Source organism: Pelophylax lessonae (genome assembly GCF_965119305.1).
Source record: "Pelophylax lessonae genome assembly, chromosome: 8".
In the NCBI taxonomy this organism is placed as follows: Eukaryota; Metazoa; Chordata; class Amphibia; order Anura; family Ranidae; genus Pelophylax; species Pelophylax lessonae.
The window spans coordinates 191,620,050-191,639,833 of NC_138775.1; the positions used below are offsets into that span (position 1 = coordinate 191,620,050).

The 19,784-nt window shown below is 43.1% G+C and overlaps 1 protein-coding gene across 1 annotated transcript in view; it reads left to right on the forward strand.

Moving 5' to 3' along the window:
* The window catches only part of ABCA4 (ATP binding cassette subfamily A member 4), a 335,662-nt gene that overhangs the window by 194,096 nt on the left and 121,782 nt on the right, over window positions 1–19,784 (forward strand). Inside the window, exons 19-22 of the mRNA XM_082265714.1 lie at window positions 1,723–1,788; window positions 6,138–6,329; window positions 14,256–14,433; window positions 17,964–18,095. Coding sequence (XP_082121840.1) covers window positions 1,723–1,788; window positions 6,138–6,329; window positions 14,256–14,433; window positions 17,964–18,095 — 568 coding nt within the window. The remainder of the gene's footprint in view (window positions 1–1,722; window positions 1,789–6,137; window positions 6,330–14,255; window positions 14,434–17,963; window positions 18,096–19,784) is intronic.

The following is a 19,784-nucleotide window of genomic DNA, read 5'->3' on the forward strand; positions in this document are numbered from 1 at the left end:
AAAGTGCATAGCAAAAGATGTGGTCCTTTGTCCCCCACAGTCTGTCTGCACAAAGAGCTGGTCTATATGTAATCTTGGTATGCTGGTAGTCACATCTCATCACTAATTAGGTGCAGTAACTGATATAATTAAGCTGAGCTCTGGGCAAATATAAAATACACAAATTATTTCAACTTTGTAATCATTAATACATTAAATGTAAGTACCTGAATTTGACCTGGCATCAGCATTTTGCAGTCCTTGTCCTGAAGAAGCAGTACAAGGAGCCAACTAATCAATCAATCAGGTGATGTACTAAAAACGCTTTTAAAAGTGCAAAATAAATCAATATAGTAATGATCGTAAAGTGCAATAGTGCAAAATACAAATCAATGAATGCAATAAATATCACAATTCCAAGTGCAATAGTGCTAATATATCAGTGCAATATGTGCAAAGTGCAATAGTGCTAAGTGCAATATTGCTTGGTGCAATACATAAATATAAAGTGAAAAAATATTAGGAGAGTCCAATATACCTGTATAAATAAAATCCAATGCTCAGTGCAACGTGCTCAAAAAGTGCTGCTGTCATAAAGTGCAATCAGTGCTCCAACAAGTGCCAAGGTGCCCCGAATCCTTTTAGGAATCCACTCACCAGAGCTGCTGGACCTTCTTAGAAGGTCAAATTAGCCTTATGATATATCCAATAAATGGGACTCCTCCAGGCAACAACACCAGTAGATCCCCTTCTTTTATCCCTCACAAAGGAAAAAAGGAACCAGCATAGTGAAGCCCAAATTGTATGTTTATTTATTAATTAAATGAAATACTCACAAGGATAAAATATAGGCGGATTCCCAAAGGGATTCGTGGCACCTTGGCACTTGTTGGAGCACTGATTGCACTTTATGACAGCAGCACTTTTTGAGCACGTTGCACAGAGCATTGGATTTTATTTATACAGTTATATTGGACTCTCCTAATATTTTTTCACTTTATATTTATGTATTGCACGAAGCAATATTGCACTTAGCACTATTGCACTTTGCACATATTGCACTGATTAATATTATATTAGCACTATTGCACTTGGAATTGTGATATTTATTGCATTCATTGATTTGTGTGCTGCTTTATTGCACTTTACGATTACTACTATATTGATTTATTTTGGACTTTTAAATACATTTTTGCAAGCGCTGTTTTTAGTACATCGCCTTTTTCCTAAGTTTACACTTAGTGAACACCAGCTGCAAAAACAATTTCAAATATAATTTCACATCATATTGCATTTTTTGATTCCTAGCGCGCGTTTAAATTATACATCTAATCAATCAATCAATCCATGTGCTGACAAGAAACATTGCGAAAGGAGGAGGTGAGTTTAACAATGTGAAAAGTGCCCTTTCATTGTCCAGTAACAGGCTGCAGTTGGTCAAGGACAGTCCGCGATCAGAGAAAGTGGGTTAAATGATGCTGGCAAATGATGCTAATGAGGACACCTAATGGCAAAAAGTAGTGAAGGGGAAATCCTGCTATTACTATTTTGTTAAAATTAAATCAAGTACTATCTAAGGTTGTCCTTTGAAATTGTTACATTTGTTGACTAGGGTTGATACCAGATTTTAAGTGCAAAAAATTAGCTTTTACCTATTTTAACACGACATTTGTATTTAATAATCCTACTTTACTTACACATTTCTTTTTGTTTTATCTTCCCTAAATAACATGCTGCCTTTAGCCGATTCAACAGACACAGAGCTTTCTGTTCATGAACATGTGGAAGATGGTGCAGAGGATGGACCTGGTAAGGACTAGATGAAAACAGTCTTCCTAAAAATGGAGAAGAGCAATGTAATTACAGTCATGGCCAAAAATATTGGCACCCCTGAATTTCTGTCAGATAATGCACCACTTCACCCAGAAGATTGTTTCAATTACAAATGTTTAGGCGTTCTCGTGTTTATTTCTTTTGTTTGTATTGGTATGACACAAAGACCCCGTTCACATAGGGGCGATCCGACTTAGAGGGGCGACCTCCGAGGTCGCCTCCGGGTCGCCCCAAAGAAGCTCCGGACCCTTTTTCTAAGTCGGAGCGACTTGTGTCGCTCCTATTAGAACGGGTCCACAGCTTCCCTATGGAAGGCGACCTACGGCGACCTGTGAGGCGACCAGGTCGCCTCACAGGTCGCCTTAGTGTGAACGTGGACAAAAAAGTGGAGAAACCAAAAAAAAACAAATCTGACACATTTTGAGAAAGATTGTGGAAAAGCATGGACAATATCAAGGTTACAAGTCCATCTCCACAGATCTTAATGTTGCTATGTCCACTATGCGCAACATTGTCAAGAAGTTTACTGCCCATGGCACTGTAGCTAATATCCCTGGACGTGGACGAAAGAGAAAACCGTATCAAAGATTGCAATGAAGGATTGTTCGAATGGGGGATAAAGAACCTCGATCAACTTTCAGACAAATTCAAGCTGATCTTCACGGACAGGGTACAACTGTGTCAGCTCGCATTATACGTCACCATCTGAATGAAAAGGGACGCTATGATGAGACCCAGGAGGACCCCACTGCTGACACATAAAAAAAAAAAGATTGGAGTTTGACAAAACTTACTTGAGGGAGGCAAAATCCTTTTGGGAGAATGTGCTGTGGACAAACGAAACAAAATTACAGCTTTTTGGTAAAGCCCATCATTCTACCATTTCAGAAAAATAAATGAGGCCTTTAAAAAACGGGGACACAGTCCCTACAGTCAAACGTGGTGGAGGTTCACTGATGTTTTGGGGTTTCTTTGCTGCTTCAGGCACTAGATGTCTTGACTTTGTGCATGGCATTATGAAATCTGAAGACTACTAAAGAATTCTGGGGTGCAATCTAGGGCCCATTGTCAGAAAGTTGGGTCTTACAGCAGGACAATGACCCAAAGCACACATCAAAAAGCACCCAGAAACGGTTTAAGACAAAGCACTGGAGAGTACTGACCTTGCCATCAATGAGTCCAGATCTAAATCCCATAGAGCACTTGTGGAGACATCTCAAAACAGCAGCTGGGAAAAGGAATCCTTCCAATCTGAGAGACCTGGAGCAATTTGTAAAAGAAGAGTGGTCCACTTTTTTGTGTCATACAAATACAAACAAAATGTATAAGCATGAGAATGCCTAAACATTTGTAATTGCTACAATCTTCTGTTCGAAGTGGTGCATTATCTGACAGAAATGCAGGCGTGCCAATATTTTTGGCCATGACTGTACATCATCATTGATGTGTATGTAGTGCTGCCCCCAAAGGAGGTGCTGGAAAATTGCCTATTGTCTCTACACCGCACCCACAGCCAAACAAAAGGAATTTTCCACACACTCCAGTTGGCTTAAGAAATAGTCTAGGGGTTTTAGTTTGGATTGTTTATTTAGGGAATGTTGAAATGAACTGTGGAGTCCTCAACAACAGCCCCCCAGCCAGAGAGACTGGCATCCGTGGTCAATACCTTCATATTCACCTGAAGGAAAGATTTTCCAAATTCCGACCCAACAACCACCAATTGAGACTTAGCGAACCTTGGGAGACAAAAGCATGCAACAATCCAGAGCTTGTGCTCTCTTGTTCCAGACCATCAGAATGTTCTGCTGTAAAGGTGTGGAATGGAACTGTGCGTAAGGAATTGCCTCGAACGAGGACACCATTCTCCCCAGTAGACTCATACAGAGCCGAATGGGGGGATGTCTCCTGCTTCTTACTTCTCGAACCTCATCCTTCAGGACATTGACCTTTCTTGTAGGTAGGAACACTTTTGCTTGAGCTGTGTCTAGAACTAGTCCTAAATACTCTAGGCACTGAACTGGCTCTAAGGCCAACTTTTCGAAGTTTCAAGACCCAGCCCAGGTGTTCCAAAAAGTGAACCGTGTGAGCCATGTTCTGCTTTAAGTTTTGTCCTGACTGTTCCCTGAGCAAGGGGTCATCTAGATAACCTAACACCAAGATCCCTTGAGACCTTATAAGGCCCAAAACCGGCGTCAAAACTTTAGCAAACAGGGCAGCCCGGCAAGTTGGAAATGAGGATCCTCTATTGCGAAACGCAAAAACTTTTAAAGAGGTTGAAAAATTGGCACATTCAGGTAGGCATCTTTGATATCTATGGATGCAAGAAAATCTCCTACCAGCAGCGAGGCTACCACCGAGCAGACTGACTCCATCCGAAAGAACCACACGGTAAGATATTGGTTCAAAGCCTTTAGGTCTACCCTACAGACACCATGGAGATGACCCACTTGTCTTGAATCATTGTCTCCGCAACCCCCTGCAGACGCTGCCTGGAGGATGACAAATTCATAGCAGTAGCACCTGGCCCCTAAATGAATTATGCTCATTCATCCTCTTAACAGGTAGAAGAGAGCTTTTTCCTCCGGAGATTTTCTGGATATATTTATCCAGATCCTTGCCAAACAAACATTCCCCATGGAACGTTTAGGAGTGTGTCTATGGGAATTTATGACCATTCTTGCAGAAGCGCATTTGTGAGGTCAGGCACTGATGTTGGACGACAAGGCCTGGCTCGCAGTCTCTGCTCTAATTCCCCCCAAAGGTGTTCTGTCGGGTTGAGGTCAGGACTTTGTACAGGCCAGTCAAGTTCCTTCACCCCAAACTCGCTCATCCATGTCTTTATGGACCTTGTTTTGTGCACTGTTTCAAATCATTTGGTTGAGGGGAGATTATGAAGTGGGGTTGTTTTTCAGGGGTTAGGCTTGGCCTCTTAGTTCCAGTGAAGGGAACTCTTAAGGCATCAGCATACCAAAACATTTTGGGCAATTTCATGCTCCCAGCTTTGTGGGAACAGTTTAGGGACGGCCCCTTCCTGTTCCTACAATGACTGCGCACCAGTGCACAAAGCAAGGTCCAAAAAGGCGTGGATAAGGGAGTTTAGGGTGGAGGAACTTGACTGGCCTTCACAGAGTCCTGACCTAAACCTGATAGAACACCTTTGGGATGAATTAGAGTGCAGACTTCAAGCTAAGCTTCTCGCCCAACATCAGTGCCTGACCTCACAAATGCGCTTCTGGAAGAATTGTCAAACATTCCCATAGACACACTCCTAAACCTTGTGGACAACCTTCTTAGAAGAGTTGAAGCTCCTATAGCTGCAAAGAGGGAGCCAACTCATTAATGAACTCTACAGGCTAAGACTATGATGCCATTATAATTCATGTGTGTGTAAAGGCAGGTGTCCCAATACTTTTGACAATATAGTGTATGCTTCACTTACCAATCTCGCTGCAGGGCCTAAATAAGATTTAGAAGCCTAGGCTTTTGTCACTAAGGACCTTCAAGGACTGGGTATCCTTTCTACTTTCTACAATACCTTGCCGGAATTCCTTAGTTCTTAATCGCCCAGGATTCTGCTACGCAGGGTCCAGTGACCAAAAGGTTGCAATACAGGCAAAACCTTGTTGTATCTTTTATAATCCTTACACGAGGCTCAGGCACTATTTATTTTAGCCCTTAACCCTTTCCAAATGGATCCGATCACTTTAGCCCCTTGATTCTCAAATAACCGCAGCTCTGGACTCACACGGCTCAGAACTCACAGAGAGCTTAACAACCGTGACCATCACCTTTGTAACACTTGTGGAAAAAACTGAGGTACTTTCTGTTCAGGAGGGGTTCTATAGAGGGGGACTTCCTGTTTGTTTTTGGTCGGCCAGTGTCCCATCCCCTATAGGTGTCGCATAACCCAGATAGTTAAGTATATAGCCTGCTCTGTGTCCAGTGATGTACGAAAAATAAGAAAAATAAATTATAGGGTATTCTGTGTAAATGGAAACACATAACAAACATAGCTAGAGTATCATCAAATACAGCAGCAAAATGTACAATCATGCATTGTTACATTTTAAAATGGAACTACATTTTATTAAAACTGAAAGTTGTATTTATATTTCCACATCAAAGTGCATCCCATTAAAAAAAAATAAAACTTGATTTTTAAAATTTAAAAAGTTTAAACTGCTAAAATTATCTGTTATTTTAATGAGCATAACTATACTTTCTAAAGAGTAAATTGCATTTTTTTAATGTAGCTCTTTTAATGACATTTTTTGAATATACTGTACCTGTGGTGTTAAAATTCTCATGTCATTCAATGCTCTTAGATAAACATCCTAGAGATGGAAATGAAGACCAGAAAAAAACAACAGAAGAAAAAGATCTGAAAAACGCCCCTGACAATAAACTCATAGACAAGGATACCTGCAAACATAAAGCCAAGAAAGAAAAACAGAAAGAGGAGAAACAGGCAAAGGATGAACAGGAGAAGGAGAGAAAAGACAAAGATGAAACAAATGGTAAAAGCTAGTTGTAATATGCTTTTAGAAAATATTACATAGTAGGTAGAACCTGAACCAAGGCAGAGTATGTTTATTAAAGTTATTCATGGCCCATCATTTTTTTTGGGTTCAAAATCTAACATTTCTTTCAATAATAATTAGGGGGAGACACAGAAATTCATTAGTCTAAATATGGTATAGCTTCTACCTCTAGAAGTCTCTTGGACTGTATACAAAGCATAAAAGGCACAACAATTTCATTGGCTGCCTTCCAAGAGTATGATCTACCCCAGTGTTTCTCAACCAGGGTGCCATTTGGGTTCAACCTCAGTGTACCAAGCAGTTTGTCCTAAATCAGTGTCATGAGTTGCCATGGTGGAGGTGTATGGTGCAGCACCCTAAAAACCAGTGACACTGTAGAGCTGTATGCTGCTATGGTGTTGACAGCCAGCCTGACATCATGTAGGCAGCTTATGATGCTGATCCAGGGAGAGGTGGCAAGCAGAAGCTGCCTCCAGCATTCAGAAGAAGATGGAAGTCTGACTCCTTAGGACCTGCTTCACCCCCCCCCCCCCCCCCCCCCCCCAGGGAGGATGCTGACGTATAGGGAGGACTCTTGTGTGATAGGGGGATTCTGACATTATAGAAGACTCTAATGTGATGGGGAGTCCAGACCTCTGATCTGACGGGGGACCTACTTTACATACTTTTAAGGGGTGTCATATCTAAAAAAAAAAAGGTTGAGAAACACTGTTCACCCAATGAGACACAGACAGCAAAAAAAAACTGAAAGAGGTTTTAATCCAAAGCTAAAAATGGCTATATGTACACTTTAACACCAGTCTGTTGCTTTTTGTCCCATTTCGTACCCCTTCTTGTTAAGTAGGGGGGCTGTCTCCTTTTCAGTAGTTTTTTTTAATGGGAGAGAAATGGACCATGGCAATACAACACAGTTTTTACAATAAGAGGTATAATGGGAAATTTACCAATAAATGCAGTCATTATGGTTTCTCTATCGCTCATTGACAGACGTAGTCTTCTTGATTCTCAAGAGCTGGGTTATGTTGTCTCCGCAGGAGTAGGACTAGGCAGAAAGACAAAACGTTCTGGCTCCACCTTAGGGGCAGTCCCTGAGGGTATATCCTCCCTCTCTCTGCTACAGGGAATCAGTTTTTTTCTGTCTAGTCAGGAGTAAGGACCTAAGTTCCTTGCTGGGATCTCTTGGTCCTGGCAAGACTTTTTTCTTTAGAAAAAGACATTTTTTAGGTAGTTTTTCTCCAGTGTTTTTTCCTGTGAGATCTTCAAGCAAAAATGCCGGACTGGGCGACACTTGTGGTCACCCCAGCCGGCCTAAGAGCGCGCGCAGACCATGGCATTGCGCTTGGTCGGCCGCGACACATTCAAGTAAGTATGCGGGGCCGGGCGACGGGCTGGATGTTGAGATCCAGTGGTCACCCCGGTTTCTGCCTACGAGCGCGTGCAGACCAGAGCTCCGCGCTGGGTCGGCCGCGACGGAGTCCCAGTGGAGGGACTGACCTTGCGAGTTAAAAGTCTCGCTTGGACGCCAGGAACCAGAGAGTCGAGGCGTCCGGAGTGGTCCACAACCCCCCACCCCGGTGGAGAGGGTATTGTGAAGAGAGGGTGCCTGTCGGTTTGGTATGGTGAGTAAACGTTCCCTTTTTTCTTTCCTCGTTATGAGGCAGTATGAATTATGGGCCCCTCCATACATGGTCAGTATATATCTGACACTAAAAGTCCCCCTTGTAAATACAGTATGTGTTTGTGGGAAGTGGACTTGGTTTGAGAGCTAACACTCTACCCAGCAGACTGTAGCATTACAGTAGACATAGGAGGTATAATCCTACCTTATTTGTAGTGTATCTCCTGTAGATCAATCTATCGCCACTCAGCAGAGATGCAGGTGGATGTGCTGGGAAAAACGATTTCGGCGGTCCGCCGCCATTTTGACGTAGACCAGGTGCATGCATTCCTCAGGTCACGCCGGCCGCCATGTTTTTGGAGTCTAAATGTCTCCTGTATGGGGGCGGCCATGTTTCATGAGCCCAGCTACCTCGTGGAGAGCTGGGAACGCCGGAAGGCGTACACAGGGGGCGGAGCCACGTCCTTCTACCCGGGAAAAAGCAACAGCTCCTTCCAGTCTGTAAAGACAGACGCTGACTGCAGTTGGTTGGAAACTTCACTGCATCGGTTGGTGAGCCTTGGGGGTCCCTCTCTCTCTCTGTGGGATCGAGAAGCAGGTACTCTGAGGGGCGCTATTGCGCTAGGGGGAGACACATAAAAAAAAAAAAAAAAAAAAGATTTAAAAAAAAAAAAAAAAAAAGATTTTTTGTGTTTTCTGGCAAAGGTGTCCTGAATTAACATGGACCCTGCCACTCATGTATCTCCTCCGGATCCCCTCGAGGGGTCTGCGGGATCTTCCAGCACCCCACTGACGATTGAATCATTGTCCGCTATTGTGGAACTTTTGTGTCCCGGGTGGAAGTGGCTTGTCAGGGACAGGGCGCAAGTAAGCGACCCCCGCCTAACCCCTTGTTATCTGAAACCTCGGATTCAGACTCTGAGCCTATTTCTGCAGTTGCAGGTACTTCATCTGGTATTGGTGTCTCGTGTACTGTCTTTTCAGACAGTGAGGAGGATGTTTCGGCATCAGCCATAGCCAGAGAGGAAGCGTTGGTAAACGCACTCATTGTATCTGTTCAAGAAACCTTAAGATTACAGGGTATTCCGTCAGAAATAGCTGAAACTGTAATCCCTTTTGGGACTAAAAAACGCATCAAAGTGGCGAAGGTTTTTCCATTGCCCAAATGTTTTGGCAATCCAATCAAAGAAGAATGGAGTCTGCCAAAACGCATTTCTACTATTTCTAAACGCATTAACAGGCGTTATCCGTTTGAGGAAACCCTCATTAAGAAATGGACAGAACCATCTGTGGTGGATTCACCAATTGCTAGATTGAATAAAGCCACGGTTATTCCTCTAGAAGACGCTCCGTCTTTTAAAGATCCAGTGGATCGCAAGATAGAAGCTATGTCTCGCACCATGTTTACCTTGATTGGATCAGCTTTCAGACCAATAATTGCTATTGGTCTGGTTTCGCAGGCTGTAACTGTATGGACCAAGTGGTTACGCCGGGACCTAGAAGAGGTCCCTCAGGCGGTATCAGATTTGTTAGAACAGATGATACAGGGGTTACAGTTTGTGTGTGATGCGGCGTTAGACGCCACTTCATTATTGGCGCGAGCATCTGTCTCAGCGGTGGTTCTCAGGCGTACACTGTGGCTAAAAGGTTGGTTAGCCGACCAAGGTTCCAAAAAAGCATTGGCTAATTTCCCCTTTTTAGGAGAGCGTCTATTTGGAGCCAACTTAGATGAGATCATTAAGGATCTCACGGGTGGAAAGAGCACCTTTTTACCGCAAAATTTTAAAGGTAGAGGAACTCGTCAAAGACGAGGGCCTTCTTTTTCTGCTCACAAGAGGTTTTTTCGTCCCGCGGGTGAAAAAACTAAGTCCTCCAAAGCTCCTGCAGGAGGCGTCAGGGGTCGTTGGTCGGGCAAGCAAAAGCCCGCCCCCTCTAGACCTGAAGATAAACCGTCCAAAGCCTGAAGGTGCGCCCCCACCCATAACTGGGGTGGGGGGACGTCTTCGCCGGTTCCCGGATCCATGGCTTTCCAGAATCCCGGACAGATGGGTTTGCGAAGTCATAAGGTCAGGGTACAAGATCGAGTTTCGATCTCTCCCACCGGCGCGATTCTTCCCTTCCAATAGCCGACTATCCCCGGATCGTTTAGACGATCTGCGGAGAGCAGTCACAGATTTACTACAACAAGGAGTGGTAGTCCACGTTCCTTGGACTGAACGCTTTCAGGGGTTTTATTCAAACCTATTTACAATACCCAGGAAAGAGGGCAAAGTGCGTCCAATTCTGGACTTAAGGGCACTCAATTCTTTTGTCTACATAAGAAGATTCAGAATGGAGTCCATTCGCACAGTAGCAGCCTTTCTGCATCCAGGGGATGTCCTAGCGTCCATAGACATCTAGGACACATATCTTCACATTCCCATTTTTTCGCAGGACATCAGCGGTTTCTACGCTTTTCCGTAGAAGAGAACCACTATCAGTTTGTGGCGTTACCTTTCGGTCTCGCCACGGCTCCGCGGGTCTTCACGAAGGTGTTGGCCCCAATGTTGGCACTTCTGCGCCAAAGAGGCATATCGATTCTAGGTTACCTAGACGATCTTCTGCTTCATGCAGAGTCTCCTCAGACCTTGCTACAAAACATAGAAATTACTATGATTTCTTTACAGGAATTCGGGTGGCTGGTGAACCAGCAAAAGTCATTTCTGGTTCCCACCCAGAGGCTCGAATATCTGGGTCTAATTCTAGACACAGTCAGGACAAGAGTTTTTTTCTTCCGGTAGGGAAACTCCGAAAGATTCAATCAGCAGTCCAGTTGTTACTATCCAACAGCTGGTCTTCCCTTCGGATTTGCATGAGGGTTCTGGGGTTGATGGTGGCTTCCTTCGAAGCAGTCCCATTTGCCCAGTCCCATACCCGAATTCTTCAGCAAGAGATTCCTCTCAGATGGAATCGGAATCCGGAATCCCTGGACAATCAGATCCGATTGAGCAAACAGACCAGAGAGTCTCTGGTCTGGTGGCTTCGGTCTCCGATGCTCAGCCAGGGAAAGTCATTTCTGCCAATATATTGGACGACAGTGACCACGGATGCCAGTCTATCCGGATGGGGAGGAATTCTCGGTCAGTTATCTGTCCAGGGACTTTTGTCCCCGGAAGAATCCAGGTTACCGATAAATGTATTGGAACTGAGAGCAATCAGACTTTGTCTGATTCACTGGACCGAGCAGCTCCAGGGCAGCCCGGTTCGGATCCAGTCGGACAACGCCACGGCCGTGGCTTATGTCAATCACCAGGGGGGCACCAAGAGTGTCCGAGCGGCCAAAGAAGTGGCTTGCATTCTTCGCTGGGCGGAACGATTTGTTCCAGCAATCTCTGCGGTGTTCATTCCGGGGGTGGAGAATTGGCAGGCAGATTATCTCAGCCGTCAGACTCTGGATCAGGGGGAATGGTCCCTCCATCCAGACGTTTTCCACCAGTTGTGCCTACGATGAGGCACCCCGGATATGGATCTGTTGGCATCTCGATTCAACAGGAAAGTTCAGAGATTCGTGGCTCGCTCCCGCGATCCTCTAGCAGAAACCGCAGACGCACTGATCGCCCCGTGGGGGCAATACCAGCTAATGTATGCCTTCCCTCCTCTTGGGTTACTGCCAAGACTTCTTCGCAGGATAGAGGAGGAAGGAATTCCAGTAATCCTGGCAGCTCCGGACTGGCCTCGTCGAGCTTGTTACGCCGACTTGGTCAGACTGATGGCGGACGTCCCGTGGAGACTTCCTCTCAGGGAGGATCTACTGTCTCAGGGACCGATCTTCCATCCTGCTTTACGATCGCTGGTTTTAAACGGCCTGGTTATTGAGACCCAGGTGCTGAAGGACAAGGGATTGTCAGCTTCAGTTATTCCTACTCTAGTTAAAACAAGGAAAGCGACTTCCAGAAAGATTATCATCGTTCATGGAAGTCTTATATTGTGTGATGTGAATCCCTTGGGTTCCATCTACATCTTTATTCGGTAGTCCGAATATTGGCTTTCTGCAACAGGGAGTTGAGCAGAAGCTGGCCTTGAGTGTTATCAAGGGTCTGGTTTCAGCATTTGATATCTTCTTTCAGAAGCTTTTGTCTACTCATTCCTTGGTGCGGAATTTCATCCAGGGGGTGCGACACCTGGCTCTGCCAGTGCACGCGCCGTTACCATCCTGGGATCTTAATTTGGTGCTGTCGGTTCTTCAGACACCTCCCTTTGAAAATATCAGGGAGATTCCCTTGCTTACTTTATCCCAGAAGGTGGTCTTCTTGGTGGCTATCACTTCTGCACGCAGGGTGTCAGAACTGGCTGCATTATCCTGTTGTTCCCCAGATCTGGTGGTTCATAGGGATAAGGTTGTTCTTCATCCGAATCCATCCTTCCTTCTAAGGTGGTTTCAAAGTTTCATTGAATAAGGACAGTGTATTGTCCTTCCTATGTCCTTAGCCCAATCATCCTCGAGAATTTGCATGGCATTCCGTGGATGTAGTTCGGGCGATCAGGATATACTTGAATACTACGGATTCAATTTGTAAGACGGATTCACTGTTTGTGATCACGGATGGCCCTAAGAAGGGGTTGCCTGTTCTGCTGCGACCATCTTTAGATGGATCAGACAGACGGTGGTATAGGCTTATTTTATCTAAGGGTCGGGATCCCCCGTTCCCTGTTAAGGCGCATTCTACTCGGGCGCTTAGAGTTTCCTGGACCTTCCGCCATCAGGCGTCAGTGGTTCAGGTTTTCAAGGCGACTGTTTAGTAGTCGGTTCATACCTTTACAATATTGTATAAGGTTTATGTGATGGCATCGTCAGATGCCTCTTCTGGCCGCAAGGTTCCTGCAGGCCACTGTTTGAGGAGACTGTTGGTCTACCTCGAGGATTTGTGGGGTAGGTCTCATCTGTTTTCTCGATGAGTCCTTTGATACTTCTGGTTGGCTCCGGTTGGGCCTTCTAGATTGGATTTTGATTCTGTCAATCCCACCCCTCCTTTTGTGGCACTGCTTCTGGATGTCCCAGCTCTTGAGAATCAAGAAGACTACGTCTGTCAATGAGCGATAGAGAAAAATGGATTTTTGTAAGATCTTACCGTAAAATCCTTTTCTCTTAAGCTCATTGACAGACGTAGTACCCGCCCCTCTATCATTGAGTTGGGTTGGGTTAAATTCTCTGTTACTGCTTTAGAACAGAACTGATTCCCTGTAGCAGAGAGAGGGAGGATATACCCTCAGGGACTGCCCCTAAGGTGGAGCCAGAACGTTTTGTCTTTCTGCCTAGTCCTACTCCTGCGGAGACAACATAACCCAGCTCTTGAGAATCAAGAAGACTACGTCTGTCAATGAGCTTAAGAGAAAAGGATTTTACGGTAAGATCTTACAAAAATCCATTTTTTGTATCTTTGTTCCCCTTAAAAACTGTCATGACTTGTGAAATGTTACCTCTTGCAAAAACTTTGGTGTATTTTGTGAAATGAATGTTAACTTAATTCAGGGACTTATTTTAAAGTGTTTTTCAAGTATTCATCATAACCCATTTGCTGCTCTCCTGGCCTTAAAGATGTAAGATTTAAGGAGGACACCTAATCCTTTTATAGCCAGCCCCAAATGCTCAAGAGGAGCTAGCTTAGTCCCCTTCCAACTATGAGTGTTTTATGTCTTTGCAAATGAGCTCGTAACAAGATATAGCCACTTTTACTGTAATATTAGTAATGTTATTATGATCATCATATTCATTACTGTGGCATTCCATAGGATTTATTAGTAAATGCTGGTCTTCCATTCTTCAGATTCAAAGAAAATCATCTAATCAACATTTTTGGCAACCAGATAGCTTGTTGAGAACAGCTGATCAGTGTAGATGTACGTCAGAAGGACTTGTCCACCAATGCAATCTTTGGAGGAATCTGAATGAACCTGAACTAATACTCAATATGATGATATGATAGACACTTAGAATTACTTAAGCGCATTTAGTTTGAGTGCCAGTGTAGTTAAGAGAGGAAGATGTCAATTTAGGAGACCTTAATCATTACAATATACCAACCAGACAAAAAAAAACGTAACCCTATTTTTAACCCTTAATTTCCAAATAACCCTAAAATAACCCTTAACCTAAAGGTACTACTAAACCTAACTACTCTAATATTGAAAAACCCTGTGATTTCCAGGGCACGGACTAATGACCTATTATTGGGGATAGAATCATTAAAACTGTAAAAAAAAAATAATAAATAGAAGCACAAGATTTTTCTGTTTTCCATCTGCAGAGAATCCATTTTTTGAGCCCGAACCACCAGGGATAATGCCAGGTGTGTGTATTCAAGACCTTGTCAAAGTCTATCCAAACAACTACAAGCCTGCAGTGGACATGGTCAATATCACCTTTTATGAAGGACAAATTACTGCTTTCCTGGGGCACAATGGAGCTGGAAAAACAACAATCCTGTAAGTTATTTTACCATTTTACCTTATCAAATATATATATATATATAAATCAAAACCCAACATGGATGTATAATGCCTCTTTGCATTATTTAAATTTTTCTTTGCATACAAAACAGGCTTTACTCAAAGAAAACCTGTCATAACAGAAACAATTGACTTAATTTTACTGACCTTCTGAAATAGCTAGGTTCCTGGTTGTTATGCTGACCCTAATGGCTTTGATACTCTCTGAATCACAATTGCAAATCAGGAAAGTAAGAGAAAAGTTAGTAACTAAAATTATTAAAGTCATAATAAACCCTTTAGATTTTTTTTAGCCTAGCACATTGAACATAATAAACGTCTTATCCCAGCACTTGCATTTTACAACTTTCAATGTTGTTGGCTCCTGCTCTCTCAGTGCTGCTTTCCTGAACTTATGGTCATCACAGAAAATACTAAACAGGGGACAGTACAGCCTAGAGCCAGTATGTTAGTTTAGAGAAGGGAGGGGGAGGGGAATGGGTAGTAGGGAGGAGCTGGGGAGTGCCTTGACATCTTAGGCTACTGGACTGTGTATTTCTTTTTTTTTCCAAACAAGTACTGGACTGTGTATTTCTATTGATGCACACAGTCACACAACTCTAGTCCCTGCAAACAAGGGTGGCTCCATAGAATGCTGCAAGAGAAAGGAGCCACCCTGAAACAGGAAGCTTGATCCGGTGGTCATAGCACTAGATTAAATAGGAACGTAGGCAAGAAATAAAAAATAAAGAAGCTACATACTCAGTATGTGATTAAATCAGCTACGGAGAGTGCCTAAAAACTGAAGGTATAATATCACTGTAAGGTCAGAAGGTAAATATGATAGCCAGATACATTGCGTTCTTAGGAGGACAGCACTATTGGCAAACTGGGTGCTTTTGCATGACAGGCTAAAGGTACTTTAACCTCATGATTGTTTTTTATACAATACATTGTTAAGTTTATGGTAGTTTTGTGCTGTTGCAGACTTTGAGTAAAATTAGGTAATGTGCACATTGATGTCTTCGCTATAGCATTTCATTGTGTTGCCATTCCCCTAATGACTGAAGGGCATCCTGATTGATACAAGACAATACTGACCCCTAATGGCAGTCTGTGGAGGAGTGGAAGAAAAAAGATTTTTTCCAGCCTCAGCTTTGTCATGGCACTGGCATGATTCTTCAGCATTAAGCCTACCCCCTGCTCAACAGTGCAGTTTTAGGAGGAGGTGCTTCTAGTCATGTGACTGCTGAATTAAAATAATATTTTAGATACTTTTAGGTATCTTTTTTGGTCCGGCAAGTTGACAGTTTAAGTAACATAAGCTATATACTGTTTTATTCGAGAGCCTGCTTGTTAGTTGCATGTGGGTGGGGCTTGAGGCGCCCTAGCAGGGACACTCTATACTGTACCCGCTAATGACTAAATGCTAGGCAGTAATGTGCAGTCATGTGTCATGCACAACTCTAACTTAGAAGCGAGTGGCACTTACAAGGTTAACCCTTTTACTCCATGGCTGATAACACTTGAACACTCCTTCTGTTAGAGGACACCACTTCCCAGGAGTGCAGTATTTAGGGACCGGTACTGCAGAGCCTGTACCAGTCTCCACCAATCCAGCATTACTAGTCACCTCTCTCTCTCATTGACTAATCCCATGGTTGTTTAAGATACAGGAAATGCTCTCTATCCTTCTCCAACCACTGTACTTGCTCTCTGTCTCCCAATGTACCTCATACATCTCTCTCCTGCGACTCCAGGCTTGCTCTCTAGTAAACTGTGCCACTGGTCCAGTCTCAAATTGTGGGGGAACTTGCTGCTAGTGGAGGTACAAAGCACTTAACCCCCTCCACTACCAGAGTAACTGTCACCTCTGCCATGTCACCTACCTCCTGGCAGACTGGCTGCTTTGCAAGTGACTCAGACACAGAAGTCCTCAGCAAAAACACATTAGCTTCCTCTGGAAAGGTACTCTGTGTGTTAGACCTGTGTACTGAATCTTCCTCTGGCTCAGTCCCCTTGTTAAGTTGCAAGCCCTGTTCTTTTGCTACTCTGTGCATGAAGCCCTTTAAGAGACATCAGACCAGGCAAATAAAGAGATTAACAAAGTTACTTTACTGAGGTTGTTGCAGATAACAGTAACAGTTCCAAAAGACATTTCCATACATCCCTGTACAGATTTCTCTAAGTGCCCCACAAAGTGTGTCTCCCTTAGGCAGGAGTCAAGTCCACAGAGCAATCCTTGTTAGGCAAAAGTCCATTTAGGGAATAATCCACAAGAGGTGGTGCAAGTCCTTTAGAGTTCATGATTTGGTAATAATCAACAAAGACATTAAGTTCATGACTGGCAGCTATAAGTCCATGATGTTCTACAAGCTCAAGACCCCCACCAGGAACACTGATTTGTGCTCCCATTATTCCCCAAAGGGGGTGATCACAGATTTAATTTCCCAGCAACTCTCCTAGGGCACTCACTGAGCCCTTTTTATAGGGTTTGACCTGTAGGGGCAGTGACCTTGCTAAAAATGGCAGGGAAATCATTAACCCTTAGGCTGCATTCACACTTGAGTGTAGCGTTTTTGCGCGTTTTTACCATGATTTTACCGCGATTTTCAGGCGTTTTTTTCCAGGCGTTTTTTGGAGGCAGGCATTGACATCTATCAAAAACGCTGGTAATCAGCCCAAAAAGAAGCTCATGTACTTTTTTCAGCTACAGGTGTTTTGCTTCAGGCGTTAAAAAGTTCAGATGTTAACAGGGGCCATTTAAATGAATGGGGTTTTTCTTGTTTGGCGTTTTGGAACGTTTGTTTTTAGCGTTTTTGGAGCTGAAAAACACTCAAAAACGCCCAGGTGTGAATGGAGCCTTACAGCTTAGTTACCTCCAGCTCACAGGTCAACCTGAGGACACAGTGCAACATCAATACAGTGTAACATTTTGCACCTATCTGGCTCAATTAACACGAGAGCACAAGCACAGACAGGAAAAACAAGAACTTACACAGGGAGACATGTTAACTCTCTTGTAGGCACCTGTCTACATGCAGGCTTCACATAGGCTTTAACTACCAAGGCATATGCCTATTAATGTTGAGGCACTCCTCCCCCACCACACAATGAAAAGGTAGATAGACACAAGATTGTTTTTGATCAAAAGGAAATCATTCAACAGTCAACCACTAAAAGTTTTTTTCTTTTCAAACTTTTATAACATGGTGTGTAAATCCAAAGTTTAAATTCTTTAGCCAGCCTGTTCCATCCACATAAGAATCAACTATGGGGATGTCTGTAGTATCAATTATTATGCATACTCGTAAAATTTATATACACAGCTATATGTCTCTCATCCTGGCAACTTTTTATAGTTGGATCTTTTCTAAACATCCAACTACTTTCACAGGTCTTAACTGTTATGATACGATTTCTTGCCAGAAGTAAGTTTGTTCCCGTTCTTTATTCAAAATATGTATGTATATGTAAATGCATTTATATATTTTCATTCTGTCATTTCCAACCAAACATGAATGCAGGTCGATTATAACTGGATTATTCCCACCTACCTCGGGCACAGTGTGGATTCGTGGCAGAGATATTCAAACACACATGGACTCCATTCGGCAAAGTCTTGGCATGTGCCCTCAACATAATATTATTTTTCGACAGTAAGTGCTGAATATGATGCGCTTATATTTAACAGTATACGCCAGCTAACACAACCTACCTGGTAACTGGCTCTTATTTAGGCAATTATCTCCTTACCTTACTGCTACATTTTTCTAGTTACCAGTATGTATGTCTTAATTATAGCTTTGAATTTAAAAATAGAAAGATGCTTCCTAATTTTTTCTATGGTTCTGGCACCTTCTTTCTGGGGCAACTGCAGTCTTGCTCAAACACATTGTCCTTGGATGAAGACTGGACAGCAGAAAATCATTTGTGAAAAGGCTGTAGTACTACCCAGAAGGATGGTGCAGTTAATAGCTGTTGAAATCTGTCTGAAAGTAAATAGGTAAACAGAATATTAAAGTTCTCCTTATGAAATAAATAGGTAGTCTACAAATGAAAGACACATACAGTACATACCAGAAATCCTTACTCCATTTTTTCTGGGTCAGTTAATCCATTTGACCCGAATGATGAACATCAAACTAGTATTTTCAGAAGGGGTCACCTAGGGAAACTCACGTGTTTGTCCAATGTCATGCTTCCATTTGGGCAAATTGAGTACCCCTTTACAACTTTATCACAATAAAGTGTTCTAATACCGTCTGTATTTCATTATTTTGCCAAGACTGTATTTCTGAGATGGGCAGTGAATTTAAAAATATTTTGAATGTGGTGTTAAACGCTAATGATGTCTCTTTTGCTGCCTTAGTAATTTTGACCGAAGGACACTTGTATAACCTGGGTCCTAGGGTCCAATGAGCTCCATAAGGATGCAGGGAACAATCTGAAGACCAGTGCAGCTGCCTGCACTTTAGTTATGTTGTTACCTAAGAATCTTTTTCCCCAGGTCAAGTTCCCTCTAAATCTGAGACTCTAACTGTGTCATGACTTGGAGATTACACAGGCCCTCTTTTCCTAGCAGTTAGCGAATGAAGGAAAATAGAGTTAACCATCTGCAACTGATAGATCTGGCATTAAAATGAAAACCAACAAAGCTCAGGGTCACTTAAGGTGCAATATTCATACTTTGGTAACTCTTTCTAGCTGAGGTTTTGAACACAGGTGCTTTACAAAGTACATAGAACTGTTCATTATTGGCGTTCTCACTAAAAGAGGTTCCTCCAGATATGGATCATCCATAATGCAACCTAGGCAAGAGTTTGGGTGTCAGTGGATGTCTGAGTGACAACCTTCATTCTACTGCAGCCAAAAAACAGGGGGCTTTATTTAGCACAGTGCCTTTTACAATATCTATCAATGTCAGTTGAAGGGATTGGTGGCCAACACTAATACCTTGCTTGGGGCTCCATTCTGCCTTAATCCTTCTCTGATTTCCAGTCTAACACTCCTATCATACTCACACAAATACACACCTACTCATTTTAAGACTACAGTGGTCACATTTTCAATAATAGCTCTTAATATGTTTTGGAGTTTTTTAAATCCCAAGTTAACATGTGATTAAAAAACGTATGCAGATAATGTTCTTGGTGGAATTCGAACCCAGGTTTTAGAGCTGAACAAGTGCTAACACCATAGCTCTGGAGTTTAAAGAATTTCATCCAAAAAGAAACTTGTAGATCATGCTCTTCCTCCCCCTAGCCTTGCATATGCTCATTTCAGTGCCAGCTGTGAGACATAAGGAAATCACAGCCAGCTCCCAAATCCAAAATGACAGCACCAGA